The sequence below is a fragment of the Ceratotherium simum genome, chromosome 2, assembly GCF_057802395.1.
Source record: "Ceratotherium simum simum isolate JZ-2026a chromosome 2, ASM5780239v1, whole genome shotgun sequence".
NCBI lineage: Eukaryota > Metazoa > Chordata > Mammalia > Perissodactyla > Rhinocerotidae > Ceratotherium > Ceratotherium simum.
This window is the reverse complement of record NC_141901.1, coordinates 71,192,229-71,212,895: the sequence shown is the minus strand read 5'-3', so window position 1 is coordinate 71,212,895 and position 20,667 is coordinate 71,192,229. Positions and strand designations below refer to the sequence as shown.

Below are 20,667 nucleotides of genomic sequence, written 5' to 3'. Positions count from 1 at the left end.
ACGATCCCCGAGAGGCCCCGCGCCTCTTGCGTCGCCTCTCGCAGAGCCTGCCCCGGGGGCCGGGGCTGGGGCCGGGGAGGGGCGTCCCCCAACGGTTAACGCGGCGGTTCGAGGTCGGGAAAGTCAGGGTTCGCTGGCTCCCCGCGTGGTGTGTCTGGCTTTTTCACGCCCGAGGCCGGGAGGAGGGTCCGAGGCTTCCGAACGCAGACGAGAGCGCGGCGTGCACTGTCGTCGGGTGGGGCTCTCTCCCAGCCACAACTTGGGTGGTGAGCGACTGCTCCTTGGAGGGTGGCAACTGGCCTACCTGGGGAGTTTTGTTCATTTCTCTCCCCGCACCCTCGGACGCGCTTCGTCTGGTCCTTGCCGCGCACGCTGCTCTGCAGGGTTGTGTTTTAGTTGAGGAAAAATCCTAGAGGAAGGTGTCTTGTTTTCCTCCGCTTATTCCAGATGAACGTAGGATCAGTTCTGTCAAATTGAACTTACTTGAGACAGGACAGAACCTATGATCTCTTCCAAAATGAGGAATCTTTTTCGACTACAACCCGTCCTGTTACATACAGGGCTATCACACTTGTTCTTTGGTGTGATAGGTGTGCATGTGGACAGCTTCAAACACATTGTTATTAGGGCCAAAATATGTCGTTGTCCGGCCCTGTAGGTAGCATGATGTCCTTTTCCACATATGTACAGGCAATGAAGGTAGACTTTTATAACTACTGTTAAGTTGAAGGGAGGAGGAATCTTCATTTGACAGTAAGTGGTCCACTAGGAAAGTGAAAATATTTGAATATCAAACGTATTCATTGATACTTCAGAAGGGCTAGAGAATTGTTAACAGTAAAATACACAGAAGATGTTGGCTAGAAAACCTGATTTAGTTGAAACATAGTATCGAATGACATTTTAGAGTTTATTCGAATTTTCTTTACCCTTTTTTCCCGTCACCACCCTGTCGAAGCTAGAGATGTTGAAAAGATAAAGCAGAATGGGGACCTGATCCGTTGACTTTTGTCTAGGAGAGACTTCTCACTTAAGCAGAAGCCAATTTGTGGAAACAAAAGGGGAAAGAGGGTAGAAACATTTTCCCTATGATTGCATAGCTTCTCATTTAATTTCCTGCCATATTTCCTTCCAATAAGGTGAGAATTTTCTTTTTAATCTCCTTACATCTGAGAAATTTTGAGTGGGGAATAAATTTGTTGTACTATTTTAGCTAGATGAGGGAAAGAAAGGGCAGTTGAGGAATCATTTATTCACTGAAAATATAGAGCTCCTCTAAGTGTCTTCCAGTCCTGAACATAATACACAGGACTCCTAACCTTTTGGAGCTTGAGATGTGGTCAGAATTCTAGAAGGGTGGTGAAAGAGGGATGCTACAATGACAAAGGTAAATGGGTTCTGAAACAGGAATGTAATTTTAAGATTATGCAGAAAGATCTACAGAAGTAGTAGAGATTATAAATCCTTAGTTTTTATTGTGTTAATTATTAATAATATGTATTTTACTACATAATAATTATATGTATTAATTATTAATAATAAAATGTGGCCCTTTATCACGATTTTTTTATGCAAAGGAATTTAGTAGAGAATTTCACAACCCTAGAGATACTCATCAGTTGAAGAAACAAGCTTTCTTCATATATTTCTGAGTTAACATGCTAAATGTCATTTTGATCTCTGTGGTTGTGATGTGAATGTGAGTGTTTTTTAAATTTTATAACCAGTGTGAATGAGAGAATGGGATATCTTTTATCTAGTAATAAATTGCCTTTAAAAAAATATCAATGACTGTAATGATACCAATTTTATCAGATGTTCAGAGCTTGTAGAGTTATGATGTAAGTTCAAACACCTCATATTGAAATTGATCTCTAATAAATTAGAAAATAACAGTGTGACTTAAGTAAAAGGTCTTTGGATCCTGATGACCTAGGTTCAAATCTTGGTTCCACCATTTACAGTTTGTATGACCTTGAGCAAGTTATTTAATTTGTCTTATTCTTAGTTTCTTCATCTTTAACATGGAATAAAAATACTTAGTTCACACAGTTGTTAGATTAAATGTGCTTAGAAAAGGGGAACTAAAATAACTACACCCTGGCTATAATGAAAAATTGATTCATTGAAACTCTGTCGAACTTTCCATTATGGCTTTACACTTCAGAGAAATTCTTTGCTACTGGGTTTTTTGTTTTGTTTTGTTTTAAATCACTGTGAAAGATTTCACAACATTTGAAGTAGAAAAATAATGAGTTAAATTCTATTAGTGAGAGTATTTTGCTGACACCACAGATTCTTTCAGGCAAGGTGCAAGAAATTCGTTTCTTCTTTTAAGAAATGGAATCTAGTTCACCAGACTACTATAATAAAGACAATGAAGAAGAAAGTTTGCTTGCAAATGTTGCTTCCTTAAGACATGAACTGAAGATAACAGAATGGAGTTTGCAGAATTTAGGGGAAGAATTATCCAGGTAAGTAAGTAAAATCACATATAGAATTCAGAGTATGACTTTAATTTATGAATGTAAAATATATGAATTTCATCATTATATATTGTGTTTCTAATATGTCTCTAGAATAGAAAATAATGTTCTATAGTTTTGAATATAACTCTCAGTTTAGGAAAAAAGTAGAAATATTAGAGAAGCATTAACATATTAAGAAAATACCTTTAATAAATTAGGACTCAGTATAAAATATATGCTTGGGCCTAATTAATCTTTTATTATTATGACTGTTTTTTGAATCTTAAGTAATCCTAGCATAAAGGCTCTAGAAATACATGGATTGCTAGTTTAAAACTAATTAGGGTTTATTTAAAAATTTAGTTTAAACATTGCCTTTAGTTCATAACTGTAAATCTGATTTCCAGCAGCATTTCAGGTGCTTTCCTTTCTGCTTTCTTACTTAATGTATAGAAATTTGGAGTGAATACTTAAACTATCTAAGAACTAAAATGTATTTTTTCTTTTTTCTCTAGTGTTAGTCCAAGTGAAAATTCTGATTATGCCTCTAATCTCTCAAGGTCTGAAAGGCTCATTCTGGAAGATCTTTCTCAGCCTAGCCAGCTTGGACTTTTGAATTACTCACCTTATAAAAAAGTTTGTAAAATGCCCAGTAGCAATACTGATTTTCAAAAAAAGCCAAGAGAGAAGGTTATTGTTTTTAGATCTCTCTACTTAAAAGTAGTTGTAGTTTTAGACCTGTCTAGTTAAAATACTTTTTCTTTGAGTCTTTTCTTTAAATGCCTTATTCGTGTTTTCTATAGTCTTTTACTATAGTGCTCAAAACTCATTGAATTTAAATATAATAGTTCTTAATATGTCCTAACAAGAAAGTAGTTATTTTGGTGTATTACTCTGTTTATAAACTTCTATATTTATTACTTTTTGCAATTAAATGTCTTGTTTTCTGAAGTAAATTACTGTACCATGTACATAATAGGTAATCAATTATTTATTAAGTGGTTAAAGTATACTTACTGTTTAGCGTAGATCAGGTGCTATGTAATTGCATGGCACTATTCTCCTTTCATTGTCTCTAAATTTTGTGTATGATCTTAGGCATCTTTCCTGGTCTGGAACTCAATCTCTCTCTCTCCCTCTGTTTTATTTAGTCATATTATCTATCTCCCTGTGTTTACCTCTCTTCCTTACTGAGCCTTTTTATCTCCTTTTCCACTTTCTTCCTGTTGTTTATTACCTCCCCTACCCCCACCAGCGCACATGTATACACGTGTGGTTGCATATGTACATCATAATCTTTTTTGATAAAAATTTGCTTTTCCCACTTCAGAAAGCCAACAATTGAGAGGTTTTCTTTTTGTAAGGAAGCTATAATGAGCTTAGATTTTAGAAAATGAATTCAAATTCCATGTCTACAAAGATTGTGTAATTCTGGGAGATTTGATCACTATTCTAATTCAAATTGCTGATTATTTATATATATATGCCTTAGTTGAAATTATTGTTTTACCCTAAGCAAAATCAAAAGACAAATGACAAATTGGAGGGGAAAAAATATTGGTAATGCCTATTAAAGGTAAAGGGCTAATCTCTTTGATATGTAAAGAGCTCTTAGAAAGAAGAAAAGATCAACAACCCAATAGAAAAATGGGCAAAAGATATGTATGGAAAAGGAAATTAGTGATCTTCAAACGAATAAAAAGGTGTTCAATCTCACTCATAATAAGAGAAATTCACAATAATGAAACTATACTTACCAGTTCTTATGTATCAGATTGTTAAACATCCAGATGTTTGACACTGTATTTTGTTGGTGAAATTAGGGGATAATAGGCACTCTCCTAAATTTCTGGTAGGAATGCAAATTGATACAACCCCTATGGAGAGGCATTTGGTAATGTTTGCCAAAGTCTCAAATGCATTTACCCTTGACTAGTTGGAAATCCTATTTCTGGAAAACTACCTTCAGGTACACCTGCACAAGTACAAAATGAGGCATTGTTTGTCATAACAGAACATAATAAATAGTTCAAGTGTCCAGTAGTAGGGGATTGGTTGTATAAACATGCAATGGAAACTACAGCTGAGGGGAAAAAGAAAAAAGGAGTTTCTCACTGTATTGATTGTGGAGAGATTGCCAAGATATATTGTTCAAGTAAAAAAATGCAAGGTGCAGAATGATATATATAATATGCTAGTTTTTGCACAAGGAAGTGTGGAGGTTGGATAATTTGTATTACTTATATATGCATGTGAAAACACTAGAAGACTAGGTTTACTTAAGGCCATAACTTAATAATAACTCTCCTATATAAGTGATTTCCCATATTTTGCTGTATAATCGGTGTTATATAAAAATTTATAAACAAGAAACTAATAAAAATGGTTGCCTACCTACCAAAGATGGGAATGAGACTTCTGTGTATACTTTTTCTTATATATAGTTTTGATTTTTGAATTGTGTAAATATATTACTTATTAAAAAAAATTAAAGAAATCATGTTTTGAAACCTTAACCCTCCTGAAAATAAAATAATTTATTATAAAAATGTATGTTCAAAAGAGTATAATAGAAATATTTGTATAGTTTAAAGAATAATTTATCCATTATCCATATCATTGTTGGTGGACATTTGGGTTCTTTCCATTTATTGTCTCTTATGGACAATGTCACTATGAATATTTGTGGATCTTCAGGTGCAAAAGTACAAAGGTTTCTATCAGATTTATAGCCAGGAGTAATATTGTTGAGTCTTAGCAAGTTCAGCTTTTCCAAAGTGTACCATTGTTTTCCAAGCTGAACTTATTTATGTACATGTCCGCCAACAGTGGAGGAGAGAGCGCTGATTGTCCCATGTATCTTCACCAACACTCACTATCTTAACTCATTTTCTGAGCTACTTAGTCACTTTATTGATAATTGTTCATCATTTTCCATTAATTACATGTAATGCTTAATGAAATAATCTAAAATAGATTGTTCTTTTTCATTTTTCAGATGTCTTTTTCATCTTCTACCCCCATGGATCAGGAGATCAAAAGTCTGCGAGAGAAACTTAATAAACTTAGGCAACAGAATGCTTGTTTGGTCTCACAGAATCATTCTTTAATGACTAAAATAGAATCTGTCCACTTTGAATTAACACAGTCAAGAGCAAAAGTATGTTTCTTGAAGTGGTGACTATGCCAACAGAAAATAATTGTAATCATTTTAAGGTTTATAGTTGGAAAAATATTCCTTGTATTGCCTTAATGTATTATGTATAATAACTTTAATTATGATAATATAATATCAGCAGAATCAATTTTATATGAATTTAATATCTGAAAACCATTTAGGGGAACTTGTATAGTCTGTGCATTTAGATAAGTCAGAGCTTGTTAAAATCTTAACATTGCCAATTTATGTGGTTTTACTTTTTGTACCAAGGAAATATAGCTTATTTATCTTCCTTTTTAAAATAATATCTTCTCGTTGAAAACTTTAAAACTAGAAAAAGGAATAGGGAGAAAGATCACCCAGTTTCCATCATCTAGAACCTACTTTGTTGGTTTATTACATTGTTGAATCCAGACTGTTAGAATGGTTTTCTTTTTTTCTATGTTTTTTGTTTCATACGTAGTCTAAGCATTTTCTGATGCATTTACTCAGCTTTTCCAATGGTCATATTTTCCAATGATCATATTTTATGGTAGCATTATGTTTCCTTATGTGATTATATCATAATTTAATTAAAGCTCCCCTAAAGTGATTTCCTATTTTTGGCTGTATGATTAGTCATTTATTTTTTTTTTTGTGAGGAAGATCAGCCCGGAGCTAACATCCACACTAATCCTCTTTTTGCTGAGGAAAACTGGCTCTGAGCTAACATCTATTGCCAATCCTCCTCCTTTTTTTTCCCCAAAGCCCCAGTAGATAGTTGTATGTCATAGTTGCACATCCTCCTAGTTGCTGTATGTGGGACGTGGCCTCAGCATGGCCAGAGAAGGGGTACATCGGTGCGTGCCCGGGATCCTAACCCAGGCCGCCAGTAGCGGAGCGCACGCACTTAACCGCTAAGCCACGGAGCTGGCCCTGTATGGTTAGTTATTATACAAAAAATTAGAAGAAACCAGAATGTCCAATAATAGAGACATGGTAAAGTAAATTATGATATGTTCATATGTTTGCTACAAAACCTTTTTTTTTGAGGTAAATATATCACTACTAAGATGCAAAGTTGTTTGACTTTTATGGAACATTGTGAGATTTAAATGATATAATATGCGAAAAGGCACTTAGAACTGTGTCTGCACAGAGTCAGCACCCAAAAACTGTTACTTAATATATTAAGTAGTAGAAAAACATTACAGAGCAACACATGCACACTGATCCCAGTTTTGCTTTCTATAAAAAGAGCACGTGTCTGTATGTTTGTGTGTATGTATATAGATATCCATATGACATATAAAGACAGAAAGATTATGCTCCAGACTATTGTTTATAACTTTGAGAGGGATTGGAAGGTCATAGTGAGGCTTTCACCATTTACTTTTATAAACATATTGTTTTAAGTAGTAGAGTTATGGGAGATCTTGTTTTTTCTTTTGTATTTTTAAAAGAAACAAAGTACTATTAGGGATAATTCCAGCCTAACGAGAAAAAAATGCTGCAATGAACATAAAACTTTTTTGGTGTTTGGGATTATTTCTAGGATAGATTTCCAGAATGACCAAATCATAGGAAAAGAATTTTTTCGGGCATTTACTGTGTTCTGTCTACGCTCAGTATTCTACTGAATTTTTTTTTTTTACATTTCTACATTTTTTTTATTTCTTTGAGGGAAAAGTATTGTTTTACTTTTCTTGATTTCTCTTGAAGTTTACCTTTTCAGTGTATTTTTTGCCATTTAGGTTTCTTTGTGATTTGTCTATTCACTTTTTCTGTTTATTAATTATGTTTTAATTTTTTTAATCAATCACTTCTTAAAGTTATAGAGGCTTAATTATTTAAAATCAAAGAGATAGTAAGAGAGTTTTACTATAAGTACTGAACTAAGGGCATTTTGTTCCTTTCTTTTAGCATATAGCACACCAGTGGTTAGTTATTCTAGGTAGTAAGATGGATATTTGTATTTTACTTCCCATCTCAGCATTTTCTTTTTTTGGCTGAGGAAGATTCGCCCTGAGCTCACATCTGTTGCCTATCTTCCTCTATTTTCTGTGTGAGCCACTGCCACAGCATGGCCACTGACAGACAAGTGTTATAGGTCTGCGCCTGGGAACCAAACCAGGGCCGCTGAAGCAGAGCGTGCTGAACTTAACCACTAGGCCACCGGGGCTGACCCTCAGCATTTTCTAAATTGCCTAATAAAATGTTTTTTAGGGAGGCTGCATTTTTTAGGGCACGACTCAGATTTTGATGTTGCATAAATGCCACTATTGGAAATCTTTTGCTGAAATTCTCCATTGGTACCAATTAATATATTCATAATTTACCTTTTGGCAATGTTTGTAGTTACACTCCTGGAACCTGGCATCCTGTTCTTTCTGAGCTTATTGCCCCCCTGGGACTGCTCTTTGATGTTCTTCTAGGTTGGCTCTACTGTTTCCTGGATCCCATGTCTTTCTTGGTTTCCTCTTTCTTTAATTGGAGCATATTTTCCAGAAGCTTCCTTGCCTGTCCGAAATGTCTTAATTTCTCCCCCACACTTGATTGAATTCTAGGTTGAAAATTATTTTACCTCAGAAGTTTTAGGACATTGCTTTCTTGTCTTCTGTCCTCCAGTGATTCTCTGAAAAGTCTGATGCCATTGTGAATCACTTTCTTAGCATGTAATCTTTTTTTTTCCCATTTGTTTTTCCATTTATGGTGGTTTTTAGGATCTTCCCTTGGTGTCTTAAAATTTCACAATAAGGTGTCTTTGAATAGACCTTTTATTACCCATTGTGCTGGGTACTTGAGGACCCTTTCAGGCTGGAATCTTGTGTCCTTTAGTCCTGGAAATTTTTCTTATGTAATCACTTTGATAATTTTCTTCCCTCTGTTTTCTTTCTTCTATTTTTCCTATTAGGTGAATGTTGGATCACCTGAATTGGTCCTCTAAATCTCTTAAGTTTTTTTCTGGTATTTTCCATCTCCTTGTCTTCCCATGATACTTTTTAGGAGATTTCCTCAATGTTGTCATCCACGTTTTCATTGAATCTTTTATTTTGGCTGTCATATTTTTTTCATTTTCCAGACCTTTTTCCTATTCTCTGATTGTTTGCATTGTATTTAATAACATCCAGATGCAGTATCCTCTCTTAGTTTTCTGACTATTTAATGATATTTTTGTGTGTGTGTGTGTACCTTGCTTGCTGCTGGTTGCTTTTTTCTTTTGTTTGGCCTCTCACTTTAATGTTTGAAGGTTTTTATAGACATTAGTGTTTTGGCTATTATATTTAAGAGAAAGGCACTTAAATACTATTTGGAAGCTCCGTAAAGTTTGTTTTCCAGTGGGCTTCATTTGTTGGTGATGGTTGGGGAGATGGCTCCCACCCCATCCAATCAGTGTGTCAAGTCTCTTTCTTTGGAGCTGTTGAGTTTCTTCAGCAAAGAATCCTTTGATTTCCCACCTGTGAGTTGGCCCTAAATGAGATGGAGTAGGAAGCTGGAAGCAGTTTTATATTAATCCCTTTGTTTATAACTCTATCTCATCCCTGCTCATAATTCTACATAGTGTCCCAGAGTCCCAAACATTTCCTGTTCAGTTTCTCTACATAACAAGCTTTCTATCTCTTCGTAGGCCATCACCTGACCATTGGTGTTCTGGGAAAAGGAGGGTTGACTTATCAACAGAGATTTTGAACTATATCCCAGGTTTTCTATCCGGGACCTCCTCCCTGCCCTCTGCTGTACCTCATACTTGTTTTTTCAGGGATAATTCTCTTATTGATATTCTCTTCCAGACACCATTTAGGTTGTGGACTCCCACCCTGCTATACTCTTTTTATTTTCCAGGTTGTAGGATTACTATGCTTTTCTGTATTTTCTAGGCTTTCTCTAGTAAGCATGTATTCTAAAATTAGGTTTTAAATTATAAAGAGATTCAATAAGTATTTTCTTATGTAATTTTTTACGATTTGGTCTTTTATATTTATTTTTCTAATTTATATGAAATTTATCTTCCTAGATGGTGTCAGTAGAGATTCTTTTTTTCCCCCCAAATAGCTAACCAGTTATCTCCCCCCAGTAGCTAACCAGTTATCTGGGATATTAAATTGAAGTTAATGGCAGGAGCTTACATGCTGAGACTGGCTTGTGATGATGACATGCCCATGTAAATGTTGATCAAAGGAATAGAGATGATGAGCTTCACATTTGGCCAATGAGTGGAGAGTTCTGTTGAACCCCCTCATCAAAAACTAAAAGAAACTGAGGACCAAGTAGACTATTTTCTGAAATAAAGTGCTCTAAAAGTTGTTTTTTGTTTTAGGTTTCTATGCTTGAATCTGCTCAACAACAGGCAGCCAATGTGCCAATCTTAGAAGAACAGATTATAAATTTGGAAGCAGAAGTTTCAGCCCAAGATAAAGTTTTGAGGTAAATATACTTTTTATAGCTTTAAATTTTTTACTTCCTACTTCTATTTTTTGATGTATCTTGTTAAATCTTGTCCCTCAGCCTAATAAATCTGTAGTGGCCTATAGACTATCTTAGAATGTGTTGAATCTGTTTTCAGTCCGTGAGAACTCTTCTTAGCGGCAGGATGCATGTGGTATATGAGGGCTGAAAAAGACTAAATCTAAGCTGAGATGCTTATTTACATGCTTTTATTAAATATGAACTAGTTCATTTCTTGCCTTACATAGTGATTATACTCAGTCCTTCAATGAGAGTTCAAGAAATAAAATACAAGGAATCAGGCACTTTATAATTTATCTTCCTCTTTTGCTTTGAATAAAATGAGAAATATATGCATCCTAATAGCACATTATTCCATTTCAGTGATTCTCAAAGTACAGTTCTGGGACCAGCAGTATTAGCATCATCTGGGAACTTGTTAGAAATGCAAATCTCAGGTCCTATCTCAGACTTACTGAATCACAGACTCTGGGAGGTGGGACCCAGCGATCTGTGTTTTAACAAGTCCTGCAGATGATTCTGATGCACGCTAAAGTCGTCTTTCATGACCATCAGAATTTTGTAATTTTCTTTGTAATACATATATTATTTTAAGTTTTTTCCTAGGTGTTTTATATTTTTGGTTGTTGTGAATGTGTTCTCATTCTGTTCTTTGATAGTATATAGGAAGGCTACTGCTTTTTTTATAATGTAATTATTTTGTAATTGGACTATTTTTCATACTCTTTTATTAATTCTAATAATGTTTCATTTTGATTCTCCTGGATGTTCCAAGTAGGTAATGATATCATCAGCAAAAAAAGAAATTTTGTCTTTCCTTTCCAAAATTTATACTTATTACTTTTTCATTTTTGCTTTTGCACCTGACAGAAAAATCACTGGATATAGTGGTCATAGCAGTCATTCTTAACTAGTTTCTCAACTATATGGTAATGCTTCTAGTATCTGACTGTGAAATAAGATATAAGCTGTTATTTCAGATATATTTATCATTTGATGGAAGTATTCTTTTATTCCTTTTAAAAACTCTTAGTTGACAAGTGATGAATATACCTTTTCTCTTTCTCTTACTAAATATTTGTTTCTCTTAATTCAGTGATTTAACCAGTAGAATTCCTAATATTGAGCTATTCTTGCATACCTGGAATAATCTCCTTAATAGCGTTTTAAAAATATCCTTTATTCTATAGAGAGGCAGAAGATAAATTAGAGCAGAGCCAGAAAATGGTGATTGAAAAGGAACAGAGTTTGCAAAAATCCCAAGAGGAATGTATAAAGTTGAAGGTGGACTTACTTGAACAAAGTAAACAAGGAAAGAGGTATGTGTTTTTAAAGCAAATAATTGTTTTTATTGAGGGGAAAAAAGGGAATATATTACCTATTTAAAATTCTAGCTAATTTTTGAAGTGAAAAAATTTCAGAAATTTGGCAGTAGAATAACTTAATGTTCTTTTTTTTCCATTAATTTTTTTTCATTTTCCATTAAAATTTTCATGTGTAGATTTTATGTTATTGGCATTCTGGGTTGGAATTAATTTCTAGAAGCCTGATAATGATTATCAATGTAATAATATTTACTTATTTCTGAAATTAAGTTGCATGACCTACATAAAATTCATGAGAAAGTGTGGGTGGGTCTTCCTTTAGGAATACAAAAGTCATTCAAAAATATCTGTTTTATATAAACCATGTATTAAGGTGAAGTTTTGTAGGTAGCCTTGACCAAGGAACCATTAAGTTTGAATGTCAGTTAACTTTTAAACTAAGAAAGATTTAAAATGTTTTAGTTTAAAATAATGAGATTTTACAATAGTATAATTATAACAGCTTTTACATGGCGTGAAATCATAATCTGTATTTTTATGTTCTTTTAAAACAAAAAATATATTTAAAAATTTTATACTATGATACAAGATTACAAAGAAAGTATTTTTTAAGAAGTTGTCATAAATAGGTTAAATATTTGTTTGCATGTGCATTTAAATTTCTGAAAACCACTCAAAACCCATCTATGAATCATTTTTCATTAAGGTGGGCTTAGAAGAACATTTTCTTAACAGCATTTGGTTAGTCTAGTTCAAGTTACAATATATGTTTGGTAGGTAATATTACTTAGTGGAAATGTTTAGGTTTTGGAGTCAAACAGCCACATTTTAGCTCTTAATGGCTTTTTTACCTTGGGCCATCTATTTAACCTTCTTGAACCCCAGTTTGTTCATCCATTAAATCAAGACAATATTGTCTTGATGTGAGGGTTAAATGAAAAAAGAAATGTAAAGTGTCTCTTAAATAGTAAACACTAACAAATGTAGCTATTGAAAGTGTAAACTGTGTGGTTAAATATTTTGAAATTCAGACTTTACTTATTCAGATAAACTTCTTGTACATGGTTATTTAAAATAGTAAGATAATAATACATGAAACTAGCTTCATAATATAGCTAAGAAAAAGTACAGTGGAAGAGCGACTAGTTCTCTCTGTAAAACTGACATAAAAGATGATGTTTAGGGTAGAGTATTGACTTTGCTTTCACAAGGTAAATAAGCAGCGATGGGCACCTTCTGGACAGCATGTGCAAAGGCTTTGAAGTATAAAAGAGCATCATTGCTGAAGACTGAGGAGTTTTATGTACTTTTAAATGAATAGGTGTAGTAGGAAATGAGACAAGAAAGACAGACTTGGTCTAGACTGTAAATGGCTTTGTGTGTTATGCCCAAGGATTTGTATTTTAACCTGGAGAGTATAAATAGGCAATTGAGATTTTTAGGTAGAGGTGTGACATGAAGAAAGATTCTTGGAGCTTTTTGAAGAACTGGAATGAATATTGGCATTCTGAAATTGAAAGATTGAAACCTTTGCAAAGATATTCTTTTGGGTATGGAACATTAATCAGAATAGATTAAAAAGCCAGTGTAAAGGCAGAGATTGTTTAGCTTTATACTGTTTATAAGAAACATACCTAAAGCATAAGGACACAGAAAAGTTGAAAGTAAAGGGATGGAAAGAAATATTTCAGGCAAATAGTCACCAAAACATAGTAGATATAGCTATATTAATATCACACAGAATAGATTTAAGTACAACAAGCGTTACTAGAGTTAAAAATGACTCTTATATAATGTTTAAGTAACATTTAAGCAGGAAGCGATGAAGATTCTAAACTTATATGTATCTAATAATTTAGTCCCCAAATATATACAGTAGTCCCCTTTTATCCTCGATTTTGCTTTCTGAGGTTTCAGTTACCTGTGGTCAACTGTGCTTCAAAAATATTAAAAAGAAAATTCCAGAAGTAAACAAGTCATAAGTATAAAATGCACACCATTCTGAAAGCATGATGAAATCTCACACCATCTCACTCTGTCCCACTCCATCCTCCCCTTCCTGCCCTGTCCTGTCTGGAACATGAATCATCCCTTTGTCCACATACTTTATCCACGTATTCACACTGCTACCCAACCGTTGGTCACTAACATCTCGGTTATCAGATCGATGGTTGCAGTATCACAGTGCTTGTGTTCAAGTAACCCTTATTTTACTTAATAATGGCCTCAAAGCGCAAGAGTAGTAATGCTGGCAATTCAGATATGCCAAAGGGAAGTGGTAAAATGCTTCCTTTAAGTGAAAAGGTGAAAGTTCTCGACTTAAGAAAGAAAAAAAAATCATATGCCTAGGTTGCTGGATCTACGGTAAGAATCTTTTATCTGTGAAATTGTGAAGAAGGAAAAAGAAATTCATGCTAGTTTTGCTATCACACCTCAAATGTGTATGTATAGGAAAAAACATAGTATATATAGGGTTTTGTACTATCTAATTTCAGTCATCCACTGAGGGTCTTGGAAGGTATTCCCCATAGATAAGGGGAGACTACTGTAAAGAAAATAACAAAATTTAAAGTAGAAATAAACAAATCTGGAATCATACAGGTAAAATTTTTACACATTTACTAGGAATTGTTAGATTAGGCAACAAAAAAGTAAAGTGTTGAATGACAATAATATTGATCTAATGGATGTATATATGGAATCCTTTACCCAACAATTTGAGAGTTCACGTTCTTTCAAGCACTTCTAGAACATTTCTAATCTGTTACCTCACTTTGCCAGAAAGAATGAGTTTCAACAAACATCAAAAGATTGATGGCGTATATATCACCTTCTCATACAACAGTACAATTAAATTACAATAAAATCATGTATATTTGGAAATTTAAAACCAGCCTTCTTGCTACTCATGGGCCATTGAAAAATATATGATGAAAATTAGAAAACTTTTAGAACTGAGTGATATAAAAAATATTTCATATCACAGCTTGTTGCCTGCAGCCAAAGATATTGTTAGAGGAAAATTTTTAGCCTCCTGTGAGTATATTAACACTATATATAACTGAAAATGAATGAACTAAAACATTCAATTTATGTAGCCAGGAAATGGTCATCAGAAGAAAGAACATCAAAAGAAAAATAGAAGGAATGAACTAATAAAGATAAGAGTGAAATGGATGAATGGAAAACAAAGAAACAGTAGAGAGGATTACCAAAACCTAAATCTGGTTCTTTTCACAATGACCAAGATAATGGGTATCAGACAAGGCATAAAAAACAATATTGGAATTGAAAAAAGACTCCTAAATTACAGATTTAGCTATCTGTGGTTTAAGAAATAAGACCAAGTACTATGAACCATTTTAGGAGGATAATTTGAAAACTTAGACTAAATAAACGATTTCCCAGTAAAATGTAACTTAACAAAACTAACTTAAGAATAAATTGAAAACCTGATGGATGTATAGCCATTAGAGATAATGAATTAATAGTTACAAATTTTCCCACAAGAGAGTAAACCAATCAAAACAATGATGATGGCAAAAGGAAACAGGCCCGTTATGGCCTGCAGTGGCTAAAATGAAAAAGACTCACAATATCAAGTTTTGGCAAGGTTGTGGAGCAACTGGAATTCTCATATATTTCTAGTAGTAGTGTAAACTGGTAGAACCACTTTGGAAAACTATTTGCCAGTATCTTCTAAAGCTAAACATAAGTCACCCTGTGATCTAGCATCCACTCCAGCAGAAATGAATGCCTGTATTTATCAAAAGACATGTGCAACGATGTTCAAAGTAGCTTCATTCATAAATGCTAAATGTTCATCAACGATACAATCAATAAATAAATTGTGTTATATTCACATTATGAGATATACGCATCACTGAAAAAGAGCAACTATGGCTGTTTAACAGCATGGATGAATATCACAGATATAATGTTAAGCAAAAGAAGCCAGATGCAAAACAATATATTTCCATAAGAAATCAAAAATAGGCAAAATTAATATATGAAGTTAAAAGTCCAAATAGTGCTTACCTTTTGGGGTAAAGAATATTGACTGGGAGGGTGCATGAGGGAGACTTTTGGGTACTGCAAATGTTCTGTATTTGGTCTGGATAGTAGTTATGTGGGTATATACATATACAAAAATTCATTCACTTATACGTATGATCTCACTTACTAAGTAGTAGATAATAACAACAACAAACACACACATAGAGACAGAGATTGGATTGGTGGTTACCAGGGTGGGGGGCAAAAGGGATAATTAGGCACATGTATGTGGTGATGGACTGTAGTTAGTATTTGGGTGGTGGACATCAGAACATGATGTAATCCATGCAGAAATAGAAGTATAATGATGTACACCTGACATTTATACAATGTTATAAACCAATGTTACTGCAATAAACAAACACAAACAAACAAAAAAACTTCTGCACTTTACTCAATAAAAATTAAAATAAAAACTAAGTTAAGGGGCTGGCTTGGTGGCGCAGCAGTTAAGTGCGCGTGCTCCGCTTTGGTGGCCCGAGGGTTCGCTGGTTCGGATCCCGGGCGTGCACCGACACACTACTCATCAAGCCATGCTGTGGCAGCGTCCCATATAAAGTAGAGGAAGATGGGCACAGATGTTAGCCCAGGGCCTATCTTCCTCGGCAAAAAGAGGAGGATTGGCATCGGATGTTAGCTCAGCGCTGGTCTTCCTCACACACACACAAAAAAAACAAAAAACTAAAGTAAGAAAAAAATCTACAGAAGATTTGTACAATCTTAACGGAGGTTTTATAATGTACTCAGGATTTGTTTTAATTAGTTATGGTAAGACACACAGACAAGAAAGTGACTGTCATGAAGGAAGAAGATTTTAAACTCACAGATCCCTAGAAACAGGAGACGTGACATGTGATGCAAGGGAGCCACACAGGGAAGCATCAAGGTTGGTCAGGAGGCAGATGGAGTTGGGAGGAAAATGTGGACAAGCGATTTTATTGTGGTTTCCACAAGAAAGAATGGTTGAGGCAGGGTAAGCAGGTTTAGGATTGTCTAGTATGTCTAGTGGGCTGGAGTGTAAGGCTGTCCTGAGTTGTCTGGTACCTGGTCCTGGGGTAATTAGGACATGGGAATATTGGCCCTGAGTGTAAGAGCCAGATAGAGGAATGGGGAGTGGGCTCTGGATTGATTATTTTTCATATGAAAGGTACACTCCCAAGTGAGTAGTTTACTGTCTCTAAGAATTGACTAGCCCTGGGAGGGCCAGCCTTCTTAGGGTCAGTAAGGCCTCAGATGTCAAAACATCAGAATAAAAAGACATGCTTAATACAATGGAGAAAATTATAAAACTTTATTGAAAGTCTTAAAAGAAGATCTAACTAATGAGGTATATACTATTTTTCTGGAAGGGAACCTAATATAAAGATGTCAGTTTTTCCCCAAATAATTTATACATTTAGTACAGTTTCAATCATTATCCCAATAGAATTTTTGGTTGAACTTAATGAACTGATCCTAAAAATCATATGGAAGAACCAAGGTCCAAGAATAGACAAAACAATTTTGAAGCTGTAGACCAAGATGGAGAACAAGCCTATAGATACCAAGACTTCTAAAGTTATACTAATTAAGTCCATGTGATATTGGTGTAGGAATAGACAAAAAGATCAGTGGTACAGAACAGAGACTTTTAAGCAAACACACATACAATGGAAACTTGATATTTAACAGATGGCATTACAAATAAGGGAAAAGGATGGAAGAATCAATAAATTAAGGTGCTGGACAAACTGACATGTGTTTCATATGTGATATAGTGAGAAAAGTACAACATCATTTATGTAGTATGCCATCCAAGAACGAATAGCCTGAATGTAATCATGAGGAAACATCAGACAAACTCAGGGGTTCTTCTGTTAAACAACTGTTGTTTATTCAAAAACGTCAATGTCATGAAAGACTAAGAAAAGCTGAGATGTTCCAGATTAAGGAGACTAAAGAGACATGATAACTAAAAAGCAGCATGTGATCCTGGATCAGAAGGAAAAAAATTCTATAGAGAACATTATGGGAATAATTGATGAAACTTATATATGAATTGTGTATGAGATAATAGTATTGTATCAGTTTTCGATTTCTTGAATTTGATAGTTCTGTTGCAGTTATGTGAGGCACTGTTCATGTTCTTAGAAAATAACGTGCTAAAGAATTTAGGGGTGCAAGTTACTAATTACTCTAGAATGTAGTTCATTGCAAAAAAATATCTCGAGTGAGAGACATAAAGCAATTGTGGCAAAATGTCAAAAACAGATGAATCCATATTAAGGGTGTACCGATTTGAAATTTTAAAAAGAAAAAAAGTTCAAAAAATTATGCTGGGAGAATTTATTATTGATTTTAAAAAGTTAAATTAGGGTACTATACCTGCATACAAAAAAAAAAAAAATCCCAGATGGATTAAAGACTCAGTTGTGAAAGGCAAAACTTTTAGAGAAAATATAGGGAAATAGTTTCCATGATGTCTCATTGTAGGAAAGAATGTTTTTACATGAGATCCAGAAAGCATAAATATTACAGAAAAAGATAGCTAAATTTTAAGTCTCTTAAAACAAAAACTTTATGTTCTGTAAAACACATAATTTAAGAAATTAAAAAGACAAGCCAGATACTTAGGGAAATATTTGCAAATAATATAATTCACAAAGATTAGTATCCAAATTTATAAAGAACTCTCACAAATCAATAAGAAAAGGGGAAAAATATCCAGTAGTAAAAGACGAAGAATCTGAACAGGTAAAGGACAGGAAATCCAAATGGCCAATGAAACTTGGAAAATTGCTCAACCTCGCTGTTGTTAAAAGTGCAGATTAAAACTACAATGAAGTTGTAAAACTACAATCATTTCACACCATTAGATTGTCAAAAGTTTTTAATTTGATGATAATTATAAAAATTACGGAGCATTTGCTATGTGTAAACACTTTTCTAAGTGTAACTCATTTATTCCTCAAACAATCATATGAAATCGATAATATCCTCATTTTTACAGATGAGGAAAGTGAATTAGAGAGAAGTTGAGGTCACACGAAAAGTGCTAGAGAGGCCGGCCCCGTGGCTTAGCGGTTAAGTGCCTGCGCTCCGATGCAGGCTGCCCGGGTTTGGATCCCGGGCGCGCACAGACGCACCGCTTCTCCGGCCATGCTGAGGCCGCGTCCCACATACAGCAACTAGAAGAATGTGCAACTATGACGTACAACTATCGCCTGGGGCTTTAGGGGAAAAATAAATAAATAAAAAATTAAAAAAAAAAAAAAAGTGCTAGAGAAAGAATTTGAACCCAAACACAGTTGCTCTTGGGTGCACTGGATTGAATACCATGCCAAAGGTAGTAGTGCAAAGTGGTTAAGTAGAGACATTTTGGAAGCAAGTTACACTTGCTGTACCCTCTGAGATCTTGGACAACTTACTTAACCTCTCAGTGCCTCATTTTTGGCACTTATTTTCATTACAGATTGTTGGGAGGCTTAAATAGGTTGTTATTATTATTCTATGCTGCTTCTCTAAGTGTGAGTGAAGGTGTGTTACAACAGAAACTCTCATTCACATTTCTGATTGAGAGTGTAAATTGGTACAGCTGCTGTACTGACTTTTAAAAAAGGATTTCATAAAGTTGAAGGTGCATATACCTAGTACCTTCAACTTTGGAATATCTTTTGGAAAATATCTAGCAATTCAGCTCCTAGTTATTTATCTTAAAGAATCTCTTAACACATATTGCCAAGGAGCTATGCAACGTTGTTTATGTTAGCTGGAAACAACTTCAATGTCTATCAACTGAAAAATGGATAAATAAGTTATAGTATTTCTATACAGCAGAATAGTATATAGTAGATTTTTAAAAATAAACTATAGTCAAATGGGTGAACACAGATGGCTCTTGAATGATACTGAACAAAAGCAATACCCCAGAAGAGTATATACAGTGTGATGGCATTCATATAAAGTATAAAAACATGGGAAAAAGATGATGATATTTTAGTGAATGTAAAATTACACAGATTTTGAGGTGCACCATTATTTTAGTAATCACTAAGAAAAAATCACCATGAAACTATGATATACCAATTGTAAAATGCATACCAATTTTAGAGATGTTAAAAAATGTGAAAACAATGTGATTCAGAATAGATGAACTATGATGTACTATTTGTGGGTTTAGGTTAACATGTGAATGTACAAAATGTATAGTAACAAAAAACAAAGTCAGGGGCCGGCCCAGTGGCGTAGTGGTTAACTTTGCATCCTCTGCTTCGGCAGCCTGGGGTTCACAGGTTCAGATCCCGGGCGCAGACCTACACACCGCTCATCAAGCCATGTTGCAGTGGCCTCCCACATACAAAATAGAGGAGGATGGACACGGATGTTAGCTCAGGGCCAGTCTTCCTCAGCAAAAATAGGAAGATTGGCAACAGACGTTAGCTCAGGGCCAATCTGGCTCACAAAAAAAAAAAACAAACAGAAAAACAAAGTCAGACTAGGGTTACCTAGTCTGGAAGAAGTTGGAGGGGATGGGATTTGGAAGGGACACACCAGGACTTCAACTCTGTAATGTCTGCAATGTTTTGTTTGCTTAAAATAAAAAAGGCTGCATGAAGCAAAAATAACCAGGAGTTATGATTCAGTAAAGCTAGGTTCAGAGTACATGGATATATGGGTATATTTATCCATACTTTTCTGTGTGGCTGAAATGTGTCATGACTTCTTTTTTTTATTTGATGGTGAGGAAGAGTAAATAAGTGTAAAGTGAATAAGTTTGGCTTAGAAACTTAGAAATTGGATATATTCTCTTAGATTTTCAGATAAATCCCTTATTGTTTAAACTCTTTCTATTTTTTATCTGAAACTTTGGAACCAAATAGACATCTCTGATATCCACAGTTGTTATCCAAAAGTAAGAACCACATATATTCAGGAAGTAAGGGATACTTTCTCTTGAATGGTAAGCCAATAGAGAAGAGACTGAAAATACAGAAGATAGAGTAAGTTCTTGAAAGGGAAGAGCTAAGATCCAGAGTATAGATAAAGGAATTCACCTTGGATAAGAGAAGAGTCACTAACTTCCTTGACACTGGAAAGAATGTGATGAGAATAGGTTTAAATATAGAAAAGTTTTTAGATGCGGGTATGAAATTGACCAAGTTCCAGCCCAGTTCCACTTCAGTGTGAGAAGTATGAGGAAAGGTCGGGGTTAACTAAGAGGTGAGGCAGCATG

At 34.5% G+C, this 20,667-nt stretch overlaps 1 protein-coding gene across 13 annotated transcripts in view; it reads left to right on the top strand.

Moving 5' to 3' along the window:
• Positions 1-56: 56 nt before the first annotated feature.
• Positions 57-20,667, top strand: part of CCDC18 (coiled-coil domain containing 18) — a 115,964-nt gene continuing 95,353 nt past the window's right edge. For 2 of the 13 annotated variants that reach the window (XM_087447274.1, XM_087447281.1), the window contains exons 1-5: positions 57-2,474; positions 2,984-3,158; positions 5,467-5,628; positions 9,926-10,032; positions 11,265-11,393. In XM_087447274.1, the coding sequence (XP_087303400.1) occupies positions 2,341-2,474; positions 2,984-3,158; positions 5,467-5,628; positions 9,926-10,032; positions 11,265-11,393 (707 nt within the window). In that variant the 5' untranslated portion in view covers positions 57-2,340. The remainder of the gene's footprint in view (positions 2,475-2,983; positions 3,159-5,466; positions 5,629-9,925; positions 10,033-11,264; positions 11,394-20,667) is intronic. The other 11 variants (XM_087447267.1, XM_087447260.1, XM_087447245.1 and 8 more) reach the window with 11 other exon arrangements.